Source organism: Cnephaeus nilssonii, assembly GCF_951640355.1.
Source record: "Cnephaeus nilssonii genome assembly, chromosome: 2".
NCBI lineage: Eukaryota > Metazoa > Chordata > Mammalia > Chiroptera > Vespertilionidae > Cnephaeus > Cnephaeus nilssonii.
In genome coordinates, this window is record NC_137073.1 from 50,997,674 (window position 1) to 51,012,168 (window position 14,495).

Consider the following 14,495-nt stretch of genomic DNA (forward strand, 5'->3'; position numbering starts at 1 on the left):
AATCTATAGGGTTGTTGTGAAAATTGCAAAAAGCATGTGCCTTGTAAATTATTGCCATGCAAGTATAAACAATGATTATTAAATATAATAATTTTCACCTAAGGACATGATTGTACTGACTAAATGATTGTGCTTAAGTATGTAGTTAATTGTGCTTAAACTTAATGTAGTGATCTATCTGAGTGTGTTTCTTTTAAACAAATAGGATACTGTGAGATCTTCAGGACATGAGTGTTCTGGTTATGAGATAGGCAGCCTTCAATGTGGATTCTGCTTCTCTGATAATCAACCACTCTTGGTGCACCAGGAAATGGAAGCTGACTGCTGTACAGCTTGGCTTGAATTGGAAGGGGCAAAAGGTCAACACATCAAAAGAATGTATCTCCTTAGAGTAGGACCAGTCCCTAATTTTCTGTGCCCTTTCCCATTTTTTGGAACTAAGGGCACAGTTCCAACTTTTTCTAAGCTCTATGTCAGCACTATAGGTGTAATTCTGTGAAGAGGTTAAAACAGATTTTAGCCTATCAGATTTCTTGCTCTCCCTTTTCTCCTCCCATTACCTTATAATATAAAGAATTTAAAAGGTAGTGTAGCCACAGTGCTGCTAACATTGCTGGTTGAGCTAACTGATTCAGTGCTTGACTGCATCATTTAATGTTGTGCTCCAGTTTCAGCTCATTTCTCCATTATTAACCTGAGGCAGCCTCTCCTGTTCAGTTGAGTATTTATTCATTAAATAGGGGAATATAAAAGATATACTTGTATTCATTCTCTCTCCCATCTTTATTATTATTATACTTTAGTAGAGGATTTGTGGATTTATTTCTATAGCCCTTATCCTTTAATAATGCTAAAAGGTCCATGTGAGCATATTTTGGCCACTGTAAAATATTTTTAATATATTTATAAGCATTGGATTATGAGCATAATTATTTAATTTGTTTCCAAAGTGTTGCTATAAAACTTCTGGGGGGAAAGAATTCTGTAGGATATACACATTAGGACACTCACAAAATGGGTGTTGGTTCTATTTAAGAATAGGACATTTTTTTTTTCCTGCTGCTGGGACCTATTTCTCCTTTCAATATCCTTTTAAGCTGATACAGACACAGGGTTCCCACTGACTTTGACAAATGGTACACTTTAATTAGTTCTGAGGATTGCAGAGCCAGACCACTGGATTGAGTTCTCACTCTGTCCTTTGCTCACTAACAAAGCTGGATTTGCTAGTTGTCACATGATAATAACATAGCTCTTTGGAGAAGGTAGATTCAATCTCAATTAAAATGCTATAGACTCTTTACAGAATAGTTGCAGCTGTCCTAAAGTACAAATAGTTTTCTGAAAGCCAGGAAACATGCGGAGTTTATGTTAAAATGTGATTAGCAATCTCATCCTTTCTGCTTTAAGTACCTGGTATCCTAAAGGTATTCTCTAAATTTGGGATATTTTGTGCTGTACTGTAATTGGAAATGGTTACTAGGAATTGGGTTAGCCTGAGACACAGGTTATTTAAAATGAGGAGCATTATCCTATGATTCATGTCCTACTATCCAAGCAACGCATTTGTAGTCCTTTCAGGGCAATGTCAACCATCCCCAAAATGGCTGAAAACAAGGATGGAACTAAAAAAGCTGTCTCTGAGCAGCCAAAATAGAGCCCAGGCTTTTATATATAAAAGCCTAAGCGACCATTACGACCGGTCGACCAAATGACCTGTTGACCGGTCGCTATAACATGCACTGACCACCAGGAGGCAGACACTCAACACAGGAGCTGCCTCCTGGTGGTCAGGGTCCTCCCACAGCCAACCTCCCACCTGCGGCTGGCCAACCTCCCATGGTACCTCCCCCTAGAAAGGGACTGGGCAAGATGGCCCCAATGGGCCCAGATTGCTAGCCAGGCCAAGGAACCCCACCTGGGCATGAATTCATGCACTGGGCCTCTAGTTTCTGTTATAAAAGAGAACTTGGTCAGACTCTCAGAGCTTGTGTACTCAAATTTGCATAGAATTTAAGCTGATGTGGCCTTTTGAATTCTGAGCCAATGTAAAATTAACAATACTTTTTTAGGTGGGCACCCTAAAGTAGGCATTGTACAAACTGACACTGATAGCCACTGTTGGAGGAGGTAATCTAGAGGAATTGACCTCCAGTCGACCCTGGGCAATCAGAGCTCCTCACCCCTCCTCTGTCCTTGGAATGTATATTCTCCTCACTGTTCCCACAATGGGAGCACTTTTCAAGGATGTGACCTTGACAAAGCAATGTGTTGTTCAGACCATCTGGATGGTATACATGACTGAACCTAATTAAGACCTCTATATAAATTTTAAGATTCTGGTGGGTGGATGTGATCTACTCTTCTGGTGGCTCTTCAAGACAAGCATGGTAAGTTGCCTTGCTTATTAAACCTGCCACCTCCAATCTGGAGTGGTCTGCCTCATTCTTAGGTCTCTCCCACCCTCTCTGCACAGGGGCCAGTTTGCAAAGCAACGTAGCCCAAAGCTGGATAGGACATTAAGGGGGGAGATGAAAGAACTATAGGAAGTGGTCATAAAGCCAAAAAAAAAAAAAAAAAAAAAAAAAAAAAAAAAGGAGAGGGAGGGAAGGGTAAAAAGAAAAAGTTATTTGGAAGTTACTTAATGCAGTGCTTAGTGCTTTTCAAACTAGGGTAAAAGATCCCTCTTAACATTTTTTGTTAGTTGCCAAACTGTCATAGACTCGTAGTTTTGTAAACTACAATGATAATGAATTACCAAAAATAAAAACATGAAAATGCAAGCATAATTTTTTTCTATTAGGCAAAATATATAAAATTAACTCTGTCAACTTGTTATAAGTTTCTCAATGTATATTCTTTTTTCCCCCACTTTTTTTATTAAGGTATTATATGTGTACATATCTTACCATTGTCCCCCCCACCCCACACCCATACATGCCCTCACCCCCCAGAGTTTTGTGTCCATTGGTTATGCTTATATGCATGCATACAAGTCCTTCAGTTGATCTCTTATCTCCCCCACCTCTCCCTAACCTTCCCCCTGTAATTTGACAGTCTGTTTGATGCTTTACTGTCTCTGTATCTATATTTTTGTTCATCAGTTTATAATGTTCTTTATTATCCATAAATGAGTGAGATCATGTGGTATTTTTCTTTCATTGACTGGCTTATTTCACTTAGCATAATGTTCTCCAATTCCATCCATGCTGCTGCAAATGGTAAGAATTCCTTCTTTTTTACGGCAGCATAGTATTCCATTGTGTAGATGTACCACAGTTTTCTGATCCAGTCATCTGCTGACGGGCACCTAGGTTGTTTCCAAATCTTAGCTATTGTAAATTGTGCTGCTATGAACATAGGGGTGCATATATCCTTTCTGATTGGTGTTTCTAGTTTCTTCGGATATATTCCCAGGAGTGGGATTACTGGGTCAAATGGGAGTTCCATTTTCTGTTTTTTGAGGAAACTCCATACTGTTCTCCACAGTGGCTGCACCAGTCTGCATTCCCACCAGCAGTGCACGAGGGTTCCTTTTTCTCCGCATCCTCGCCGGCACTTGTATACAACAATGTGTATTCTTTATTTCTGTACTCCAGTTAACAGTTTGCAGATGGCACTTATCTGCTAACCACACTGAGTAAGACTGATTTAGTGTAAAGGCAAAGAACTCTACGCCACCAAATAGCTTTGGTTTGTTATGCTGATGATGTACATGATGATTGCATTAAATCACATAATCAGCATTATTATACTCATTTATTCAAGTTTGGCAAATTCATGTATTTTTTTAAAAGAAAACATGCAGGGAAGAAACTTCACCAAGATTTCCATGCAAATGCTTAAAATACATAAAATGCACAAGTATAAATCAGCCTCACTTACCTGGAAAACTCACAGGTGTAGCAAATTCATCATTTGCTCTTGATTATACCAATGCCCTTCACCCAAAGACCATCAGGACTGCACATGCATTTTAAGCAAAATGGGTTTATTATTTGTTGCAGAGAGAGAACACATGGCCAAAGAACCACAGGATATTTTAGTAAGAAAGTGTTAGAATGACTCTATTACAGGATTTGGACTTTGTTTGGGTGATTGGAGGAAGTTATCAAGATTTGATGTTGCCAGAAAGTAGGGACAATTCTATTTTGTGGGTGGCACAGTGACTTTTGCCTATGCTTAGGAAAACTTCATCAAGTAGCCTTGTTTGTTCATGTATCATGTTCTCAAAGTACCACTGTCTAAGTTTGATGTTCTGTGAGTTAATATCCAACAGGAAACAAAATGACCTGGTTGTGAATGTCAGAGCAGCTTGTAATTATATTGAAGTCAAATCAGTTCCAGACATCAGAGGCTGCTTTCATTCTTTCTCAATGATGAGTAAAAATGGTATCATATAAAACTGGAAATAAAACTTAAATCTTGTTCATTGTCCAAAATCCTAATATTTTATTTCCCAAAGGCTTTGGGGAATTTTCTCTGGTGATGTTGCATAGGTTTGTTAACAAGATCTTTTGACCTAACTGAATAGTCTGTGTAGCTATGCAGTGTACATTATGGAAAAAAAAGTTTTTAAATTAATTAGTCAAGCCCACTACAAGTTTCAAAATTTATCTACTTATATATTGATTCTGAATAAGTTTGCTACATGAGACCATCAGGCTCCATGGCTGAGACATCTAGAACAATTTGGGAAAAGAACTTCATTTTTATGGGTTCCATTTTTTTGGGTGGGCTGAACTGCAAAGCAGGAAATTGAGTTACTTGGATAAAAAATAATGCATTTACTACAGTCAGTATGTCTCAGTCTGATGTCTTACATTGTTTTAAAATAAAGCGTTTCTGTGGAATGTTTTTACATTGTAAACAATGACTTGTTTCCATTTGCTTCTTTGAATGATTGTTCCCAAGAGTAAGTAGCAGAGTGCAAAGACTTTATCTCACTGTGCCTTTTTATCCACTGTCTGAGTTCTTGACATGAAGCTAATCAGTACACATCTGCGGGACTTAAACAGCCTACTAGAACTTAACATGTCTTAGCTTAGCATTTATGTATGAACTTCTGGCCTTCTATCTTAAGAAATTTTTCTTTAAATTATAGTCCTGACTTCTATATGACAAGTGAGAATTCTAAATTCCTTTGGAAACAAGTAGAGTCTCTTTTGAGCATAAAAGAGCAAAATATTAGCTAAGTTAGCAATTTGAGTACATATCATAGGTTGTGTATTTGAATCTTTACTGTTGACAGAAATTCAATGAGAATGCTAATGTTATCGTTATCTAACAATAAAGTCAGGTTTCTTTATACCAATTACTTTAATAGACCAATTCAATCTATAAAACTGTTAGCACTCTAAGAAAAAACAAACTAAAAACAGCCTATTTGTATTCTGAATTTGTAGGCTTTTAAAATCCATTGCAGACATTGACTGTGTCCAGCTAGGCATATATTTTGGTCCATAAAGTAGAAATCCACATTTTAAAACCTTATTTGTTGGTTGATCATTGTTCAGACTTTCCCCTGTCCCTCCTCCTTGGGTGTCATGGACAGCTAAGTCATATAGAGTCTAAGAAGCATGATTGTGTCTAATAATTTTTCCTTAATTAATTTTGTTGTACTATAGACTTAATGTCTTTGAATATCAAGGTCCCATATGAACAATATTAAGACTCTAGAGGCCTGGTGCATGAAATTTGTGCACGGGGTTGGGGGGGGGGGATGTCCCTCCGGCCAGCCTGCACCCTCTTCAATCCAGGACTGCTGGCTCCCAACTGCTCATGCCTGCCTTCCTGATTGCCCCTAACTGCTTCTGCCTGCCAGCCTGATCACCCCCTAACCACTCCCCTGCCAGCCTGATTGATACCTAACTGCTCCCCTGCCAGCCTGATTGCCCCTAACTGCCCTCCCCTGCAGGCCTAGTCACCCCTAACTGCCCTCCCCTGCAGGCCTGGTCACCCCTACCTGCCCTCCCCTGCAGGCCCGGTCACCCCCAACTTTCCTCCTCTGCCAGCCTGGTCCCCCCCAACTGCCCTCCATTGTAGACCTGGTCCCTCCCAACTGCCCTCCCCTGCTGACCATCTTGTGGTGGCCATCTTGTGTCCACATGGGGGCAGCCATCTTGTGTGTTGGAGAGATGGTCAATTTGCATATTACTCTTTTATTAGATTAGATTATGTTCAGGTTAACTTGCAAAATTGTTCCATTTAGTGAAGCATGAGGTGTAAGAAAATATGCATTCTCACATATTTAAAATTTATTTTATGTTTATTCAAGTCAAGGAACTCTTTCCTCATATAATTTTGTATTTTAATTTCAGGAATATTTACAAGGCAATCAGAAAAGCTATGAAGTTAACAATCTGCTCTGGCACTGTGTTGCTGTCTGGACTTGTGTTCAGAAAAATAGTCCTCATTTGAATAACGTGCTTGAACATCTCACCTTTCATAAAACACAGCTTCAAAAGAAATGCTGGTAAGAGGGATCATATAAATCCAAAATAACTCATGGAGAAACCTTTGTGTTTAAATGTTAAATAACCTTTGTACTTAAATGTTAATCATACCTTAGTTGACTATAAAAAAAATTTATAATCTGAGTTCCAAAGACAAGGGCAATTTATATATTGTGCATTAGTTCAGTTCATCAATAAATTGTTCCTATTTTTTGGAGGGGGGCTGTATAACCATGCATGTATTACAGTTTATCTTTATGTAATTAAATCCATTATTAATAAATTAATTCCCATATTTAAAACATTTTTTATTTTTCAACCTGTTAAACAACAGTGAAGTACAGTTTATTATTTTTGGGGAAAAATATTGTTTTGTTATGCCTTACCTGTAATGTACAAATGTAAATTTGAGAAGGGAAAAGAAGTCTTAAATTACTACAAAACAGGGCATGGGTTCAATGGAGGAAAGAAAAAATGTAAAGGAGTATTTCTGAGGAAATTGATCAGAGATACCCCTTTCAATTATTTGAGGATGATCAGAATTCCTTTTCCAATGCTAACAATAATAATTTGTTATTCCATAGCAAGTTTCAAATTCAATTGTCATATATTTTTCTTAAAATTACCTCCAGTTTTTAAGCCTCTGGCAGCCCACTCTGCACCAATGGTCTCTGTATATGTAAATTATAAGAACCAGGAGCCTCCTTTATGAACCAAAGCTGTTTTCTCAGTTTCATTTGGAAGTTTTGGGGAATCTAGATCAAGTAAAGATTTCTGGAGGAAGGCTTAGAGTTTGCCTAATTTCCTAGGAATGGCCTAGTTTAGAAGACAGTTCATCAAGAACTTATTCCATTTCTTAGTATGAGAGCAACCTACTCAGTATTGCAGTTAACAAAAATCATGATTCTTTTATATTTTATTTATTTTTAACTTTATTTTTATTGTTGACCACTATTACAGATGTCCTCATACCCTCTCCCCCTTTGCCCACCTCCTCCCAGCCCCCCTGGTCATCACCACACTGTTGCCTGTGTCTATGTGTCTTGCATATATATTCTTTGGCTAATGCCTTCACCTTCTTTCATCTAGTACCTTTCTCTCCAGTGAGGATAGCATCTTTAAATAGGAAAATCAAAATGCAAATAGAATATATGTGTGGAGAGCGGCTACAGCATTTGGACAGGTTCAAGCCTCAGACTAATGAGAGGGCACGGTCCTCTCGTGGCAAAGCCATGTGCAGATCCCAGCTTTGAGGGCAAAGCCCTCCCAGCACAATTATAGCCTAAGGCTATGGTTGTAAGCTTGACCTTATGGTCCGAACCCGTGGTCCCAGGTGGCTGAGTGATGTGGGCTGTGGGAGGTGCAGCAAGTGCTGCCAAAACAAAGCTTGATAGAGTTCTCAGGTGCATGTAATTAAGTAGATTTGAAAATCTTGAGAACATTGTAAACATCTTGACCATACCTTCGCTTTGCCTCGTGGAATCTGACTATAAAATAAAAACTCGGCTTGCAGACTGTGGCACTGTCTCTCCAGCCAAGAACAGTGTCCCACATGGCCCCAATTGTGTTTTCTTGTCTGTCTTCTTTAATCCTTCACCGCCTCCCCCCCCCCGCCCCAGGTTCACCACTGACCTGGTTCAATATGTTATATCAATAATATAGAATTAATAAATATGTATTAATATAGAGCTGCTAAATGTAAGAAAAGTTAGAGAGTTTTATTGGTGCAAATTAGGTTGATACTTTCAGACCACTCTTATTATAGAAAATAAATTGTAGGGGAATCAAACACAATTTATTTTCAAAGGACAAACAACTAGCGCCACTTTAGATCTTAGAAGACTCTAACGTCTAACTTGGTTTTAAAAACAACAAGTTATATTTTAACATAAAAAAGTAAATATTGTATGACTTTGCCAAATTTATTTTCAAAGTATTCTAATCATTACCATGTAAACAGGTTCAAATAAGTGCTGAGATACTAAAAGTGGCTGATTAAGAATATCTGATTAATGAATTGTCCCTTTAACCAATTTTCAGTTTTTATTATATTGTATCAACATTGATCTAATTTACTTTGTTAATGATTTGTCTTAAAGGTAGTTTTTTCTTTATACTTAGTATTTTATAGATTTGGGTGTGTTGGAGATAATACAAAACTTTTTACTTTACAAATGAAGAAACTGAGACTAAGTTTATTAGGCTTATTAGGGGCTGGAGCCAGATTTTAAGGGTTCCAGTGTAGCACTCTTCTTCATTCCACTGTCATTCTGTTTGCATTTTCAAGGAGAGAACTGTTCTGGGGCATCTCGTTGCTGAAACCTGACTTCTTTTTTCTGGGAGGGTGTTGTGGAAATCAACATGGCAATATTTAGACAATGCTGAATGAACAAAAGGGTAAATTGAAAAGATGGCAAAACAGAGTGACTGTTTATAATAGAAAGGACAAGATACTTGTTTTAAAAAGCACTGACAGTTTGGTCCTATTTTGTATTTTTACTGTTTTTTTAAGAAAATGGTTTTTCTTAAAAAAAAAGATGACTCTAGAAACAAAAATAACCCACTGACATTAGAAGATTAATGTCTTTTTAAATGAACAGTTTGACTAACTTTTCCATTAGTCAAATATTCTGTTAGTTATACTAACATTAAAACATTAAAAATAAATTTTATTCTTACAAGTATTTAAGTTATTTATGTAATAGCCTAAACTGCTTTTAATAAGTCATTATTCTAGATAAAACAAAACAAACTGTGATGTAATTATCAAAATCAAACCAGAAATTCCTTTACATGGTCTCACATACTCCTAAGATTGGGAACATGTGACAATGAAGAAAATGAACTACATATGTTTAGAATGAAATAGAAATGTTGGGGCATCAGACCTTGATAGTAAATTAAGACTTTGTCAGGATTTGCTGGACCAGATAGCCTTAGAATTGTGACACTTGGTAGAAGATATATTTCGTTTAGTACCTGAAATTCAAGGCCAAGTGAGTATTAACAGGAGCAATTTCTTTTTATATATATATCAGTAAAGTACCATAATGATGAATAAATGTTCAGAGATTTAAAATGCAGAGGGAGACTATTCAATTGATCGATTAGAAGAAATGTTATTAATAATGGCAAAATTTGCTGTTGTCCATACAGATGAGTGGTTCTCCTCTGCCCATTTCTGATGTTATCCCTCAGTGGGTATCTCATCATGTATGTGCCTGCCAGACTTTTCTTAACCCCTTTTATAAAGATCACACAACTCAAAAGGAAAGAAATGGAAGCATGTGGTTTCAGCTAAGCCTGAATCCATGAAATGACTCAAAGTAAGACGCAGAATTAGAGCAACCTCTTCTCTATGGGGGTTGGGGGGAAAACAAGGAAAGGAAGTGCACTGAAGACAATCCTAATATATAAAAACCCAGGGTCCATAACATCCAAAACGACTGAAGCCTTGATCAACGGGAAGTCAGTGCCTGGTTGCCATGGCGACCCAGCACTGACTGCTGAGGGGGCTGCAGATCAGACCCGAAGAGAGGCCTGGAGAATGAAGCAGGGTCTGATCCGTAGCCTCCCTGGCAGCTGTTGATCAGCACTTGCCTCTCTCTTTTGCTCCGGGCCTGGCCAGCAGCTGAGCCTCTCTTTCTCTTGGGCCTCTGCTGGGGCTGCTGATCAGCCCTGCCTCTCTGATCAGGCCTGTTGATAGGCCCGGAGATGCTAACTGGCATAGAAACCGACCAATCAGAGCCAAATCTGGGTGAAGTGTGAGGAACCAATGGCTGCCCAGGAGGCAGAGCTTTTGACCCTGACTGGCATAGAAACCGACAAATCAGAACCTAATCTGGATGAACTGCGAAGGCAGAAACTAAGGTGGGGGCTGAGGAGGGGTTTTAAGGGCAACAGCTGTTTGGTGTAAGGTGTAAGAAAGGGGTTCAATTTTTTAATGACTGGTTTGGCAGTATAGTGCATATGGCTGGCTATCAGTCCAGATATAGGGATTATGTATTTTTGTCTGCCAAGAGCATCTTTTCCTGATGAAAAAGGCTTTCCCCACCATTTAAGCAATCCTATCCTATATAATCTATCTGTACTACTAAAAGGGTAATATGCTAATTAGACCAGGTCGACTGGCCATCTTCTGGATGTCTGACTTCCTTCCAGACAAAGCTATGGTGGTGGGGGCCGTGGCAGAGGCCATTAGGGGTGATCAGGCCAGCAGGGGAGAGCAGTTAGGGCAAGATCAGGCCAGTAGGGGAGGGCCATTGGGGGTGAGATCAGGCCAGCAAGGGAGGGCATTTGGGGGTGAGATCAGGTCGGCAGGAGAGGGCCGTTGGGAGCAAGATCAGGCCAGCAGGGGAGGGGAGTTGGGGGTGAGATCAGGCCAGCAGGGGAGGGGAGTTGGGGGCAACCAGATTGGCAGAGGAGGGCAGTTGGGGGCAAGATCAGGCCGGCAAGTGAGGGCAGTTAGGGGTGATCAGGCAGGCAGGCAGAGAGGTTAGGGGCGATCAGGCAGGCAGAGGGGTTAGGGGCAATCATGCAGGCAGGCAGAGGTAGTTAGGGGCAATCAGTCAGGCAGGCAGGTGAGCGGTTAGGAGCCAGGGGTCCCTGATTGGAGAGGATACAGGCTGGGCTGAGGGACCCCCCCTTCCCCCATGCATGAATTTCATGAACCAGGCCACTAGTAAATTATAAGCCAGGGTAAAGAAGTAGAGAAAAGGAGAATCTGTGAGCCCCTCCCAGCTGCCACACACCAACCTTTACCTTGGAAGTTTAGTGGCCCTGAACTGCAGATAAGCAGTTTGCTGTAAATCAGATTTCCATTTAATATGGTTAAACTTTATATGACACATCATCCTCTCAATGCTCCCTTGTGGGTTGGCCTTTTATAAACTGCCCTATTTGCTCTGGGGAGACACCTCAAGCAAAGGGCTTTCTAATCTAACATGAAAATAATGAATTGTGTTTATAATTGAATTATTAGCCAATGAAGATTGCTGAGAAATGCAGCATGACATTTCAGTAGAGCAGTATAACATAAAATTATATTTCCAAAAGCAAAATCGCCGATTTAATGCGCCCCATGCATGTATTCCAAAAAAAAGCTTGACAATTTAAAATTATATTGACATAGCGAGTGTTTTTCAGATGTACAGTATTTGTGTTTGCATCGACATGAATTGATCAAAGAATCAACTGCTTTGCATGGACAAGAAGCCTTTTACTTCTGGATAGATAACTGATATTCACATTGTCTATCTTTATGGTCCTAAGTGATTATTATAATGTTTTTGAGACAGTCTTAACAGCATTCAAACAAAGTTTTCATTAATAATGTTTCTCATTATTCATGAGCTGAGATGTCAATGTAGGTCCACTTTTCTCATTTATTTCCTGGATTTGTTATTGATCCTTTGATCCTCTGAGCTAAATATAAACATTTAGTCTGCATCTAGGATAAATATATCAATTATGCTTTGCTACATTATAGTACAGTGAAAAAAAATCAACCTTAGATTAGAAGACCTGAGTTTTAGTCCTGTCTCTTGCTGCCTAATTTTGAATGTCACATAACCCCTCTGAACAGTCTGTTTAGCAGTTAAATAGAAATAATAGTCACCCCAAAAGGGCTTTAGGGATATTTAAATAAGGTAAGTAATATGAAAACACTTTTGATACATTCATTATCCCCTAATATTTCATTTCCTGCTAGTTCATATCTGAATTAATTTTTTCCAGACAGAGTCCTGCCTAAAGAATTTCTGTCTCAGTACCTGACACATATCTTCTGCTCAAGTTAACCAAATTAGACAGCTTACCCACTACATTTCAGAACTATCTTCTGCTCTCTGCTGCCACTGTCACAATCTTGGTTTGGGCCATTATTGTCTTACTGGAGGCCCGGTGCATGAAAATTCATGCACTGGAGGGGGCGTCCCTTAGCCTGGCCTGCCCCCTCTCACAGTCTGGGAGCCCTCAGGGACGGGAGGTGACCCGGTGATCAGGGGAAGGCGACGCCCCCATCACACTTCTGCTGCTGCCACTGCCAGCAGCACAAGCCTCGGCTGGCCTTGGTTACCTGAGCCTTGGGTGGCCCTGGGTGGCTGGGCAGCCACCATCCGAGGCTTTCCTATGCCTTGGGCCAGCCCTGGGGGGCTGGGCAGCCGACATCAGAGGCTTGCAAGTGCCTTGGGCTGGCCCTGGGCAGCTGGGGGCTGAGGGGATTGGGGGACTCCAAAGGCAGGCACGTGGAGCGGCCGGGCCCGCCTAGGTGTAGGCCCAGCCATGCCATGCACCTACCACCCTGGCAGAGATGAGGGGACTGGGCGCCACGATCTTGTGGCTGTGGGCACTGCCATCTTTGAGGGCGTGGTAGTCAATTAGCATATTTCCTCGTTATTGGCTGTTATCACTGCAATCTTTGTGAGGGCATGATGGTCAATTAGCATATTCCCTCTTTTTTAGATAGGAGGACTCTTATAACTTATTAATTGATTTCTTTGCCTTAAGTTTTCTTTGCCATAATTTGTCAGACTGTGCTGCCAGGGCTGCAACATAAATGTGATTATACCATTCTCCTACTTAAAATTATTTAATAAGAACTGTTTTTCCTGGCACAGGTGTTTCAGCCCAAATTAGGATCTCACAACTTGACACGATTTTAACAAAAGAACAAGAGTTCCTGCTACTGTAATTAATTACCACCAACAGTCAGAGAAGTAAGGGCCTGGTAGGGCTGAATGGAAGAAAACAATCAGAGGCCTACCTATGCCTTCTCTGATGAGACAGAAGTCATTGCCTATTTTCTGCTCCACATTGTTCTCTGGAGCTTCAAAAATGAAATTCTGTAAGCAGGAGAAGGAACACTTTTAGCAGACTTGCTAAAGCCTGGCTTTTCATATAGTCCATCTCTTCTGGGTATCAAAAATCAAGCACTGGCAAAATAAATAGTCTTTAAACTAGTTTTCCTAAATGAAATGCTGACTGCCCTCTTCTCCATGTTCAATAAAGACTGAGACTAATCCTATATAATAAAACCCTAATATGCAAATAGACCGAACTGTGGAACAACCGGTTGCTATGATGCACACTGACCACCAGGGGGCAGATCTTAATGCAGGAGCTGCCCCTGATGGTCAGTGCGCTCCCACAGGGGGAACGCCTCTCAGCCAGAAGCCGGGCTCAAGGCTGGCGAGCACAGCAGCAGTGGCAGGAACCTCTCCCACCTCCACGGCAGGCTAAGGATGTCCAACTGCCAGCTTAGGTGCAACCCAGGCTGAGGGCCCCCCACCCCTATGTGTATGAATCTTGTGCACCAGGCCTCTAGTTTATTTATATTAGTCCTCCCCTTTCTGGCCTCTTAATCTAAATTTGAGTTTTTCTTTTTATATATATACATATATTTTTATTGACTTCAGAGGGGAAGGGAAAGGGAGAGAGAAATAGCAACATCAATGATGAGAGAGTATCATTGATTGGCTTCTTCCTGCATGTCCCACACTGGGGATCAAGCCCCCAATCCCAGCATATGCCCTGACTGGGAATCAAACTGTGACTTCCTGGTTCATAGGTCGATGCTCAACCACTGAGCCATGCCGGCCAGGCTAAACCTGAGTTTCTGATAACATTATGGTTAAATCATTATTTAAAGTGTCTATCTTCTCCTTATAGAATGATTTATGTATTTATGATTTACATATTACATTTCTGTTTGGATCATATTTATAAAATTATGTTGATTTATTAAAATGTATCTAGTTTTTCTACTCACTGTCAGACATTTAACAGTAGTATTTCCAATTCCTAAGTTCTTAAGTACTATTCATTTCTTGATTGGCTAAAATGTGGCTCTTTCTTGTAGATTTTATCATAACCAGTATGAACCAATATTTGTGTTTTTTTTGTAATTATAATTTATTTGTAGCTGAATATTATATTTGTGAAGCAATACTAGTCTTTTTTGAAAGTAATGTATCTTGCAATCCAGGGTATTCCTCTCTTCTGGCCAAATACTTTTTTTCATTAAAAACTTTATTATTGTAC

General features: G+C 39.9%; 1 protein-coding gene across 4 annotated transcripts in view; it reads left to right on the forward strand.

The window, feature by feature from the left end:
- Window positions 1–14,495, forward strand: part of TMEM232 (transmembrane protein 232) — a 206,965-nt gene that overhangs the window by 45,634 nt on the left and 146,836 nt on the right. For all 4 annotated transcript variants that reach the window (XR_013814773.1, XM_079794161.1, XM_079794162.1 and 1 more), the window contains one exon: window positions 6,321–6,475. Coding sequence is in view for 3 of the 4 variants with exons in the window: in XM_079794161.1 (XP_079650287.1) it covers window positions 6,321–6,475 (155 nt within the window). In the remaining variant the exon portion in view is untranslated. The remainder of the gene's footprint in view (window positions 1–6,320; window positions 6,476–14,495) is intronic.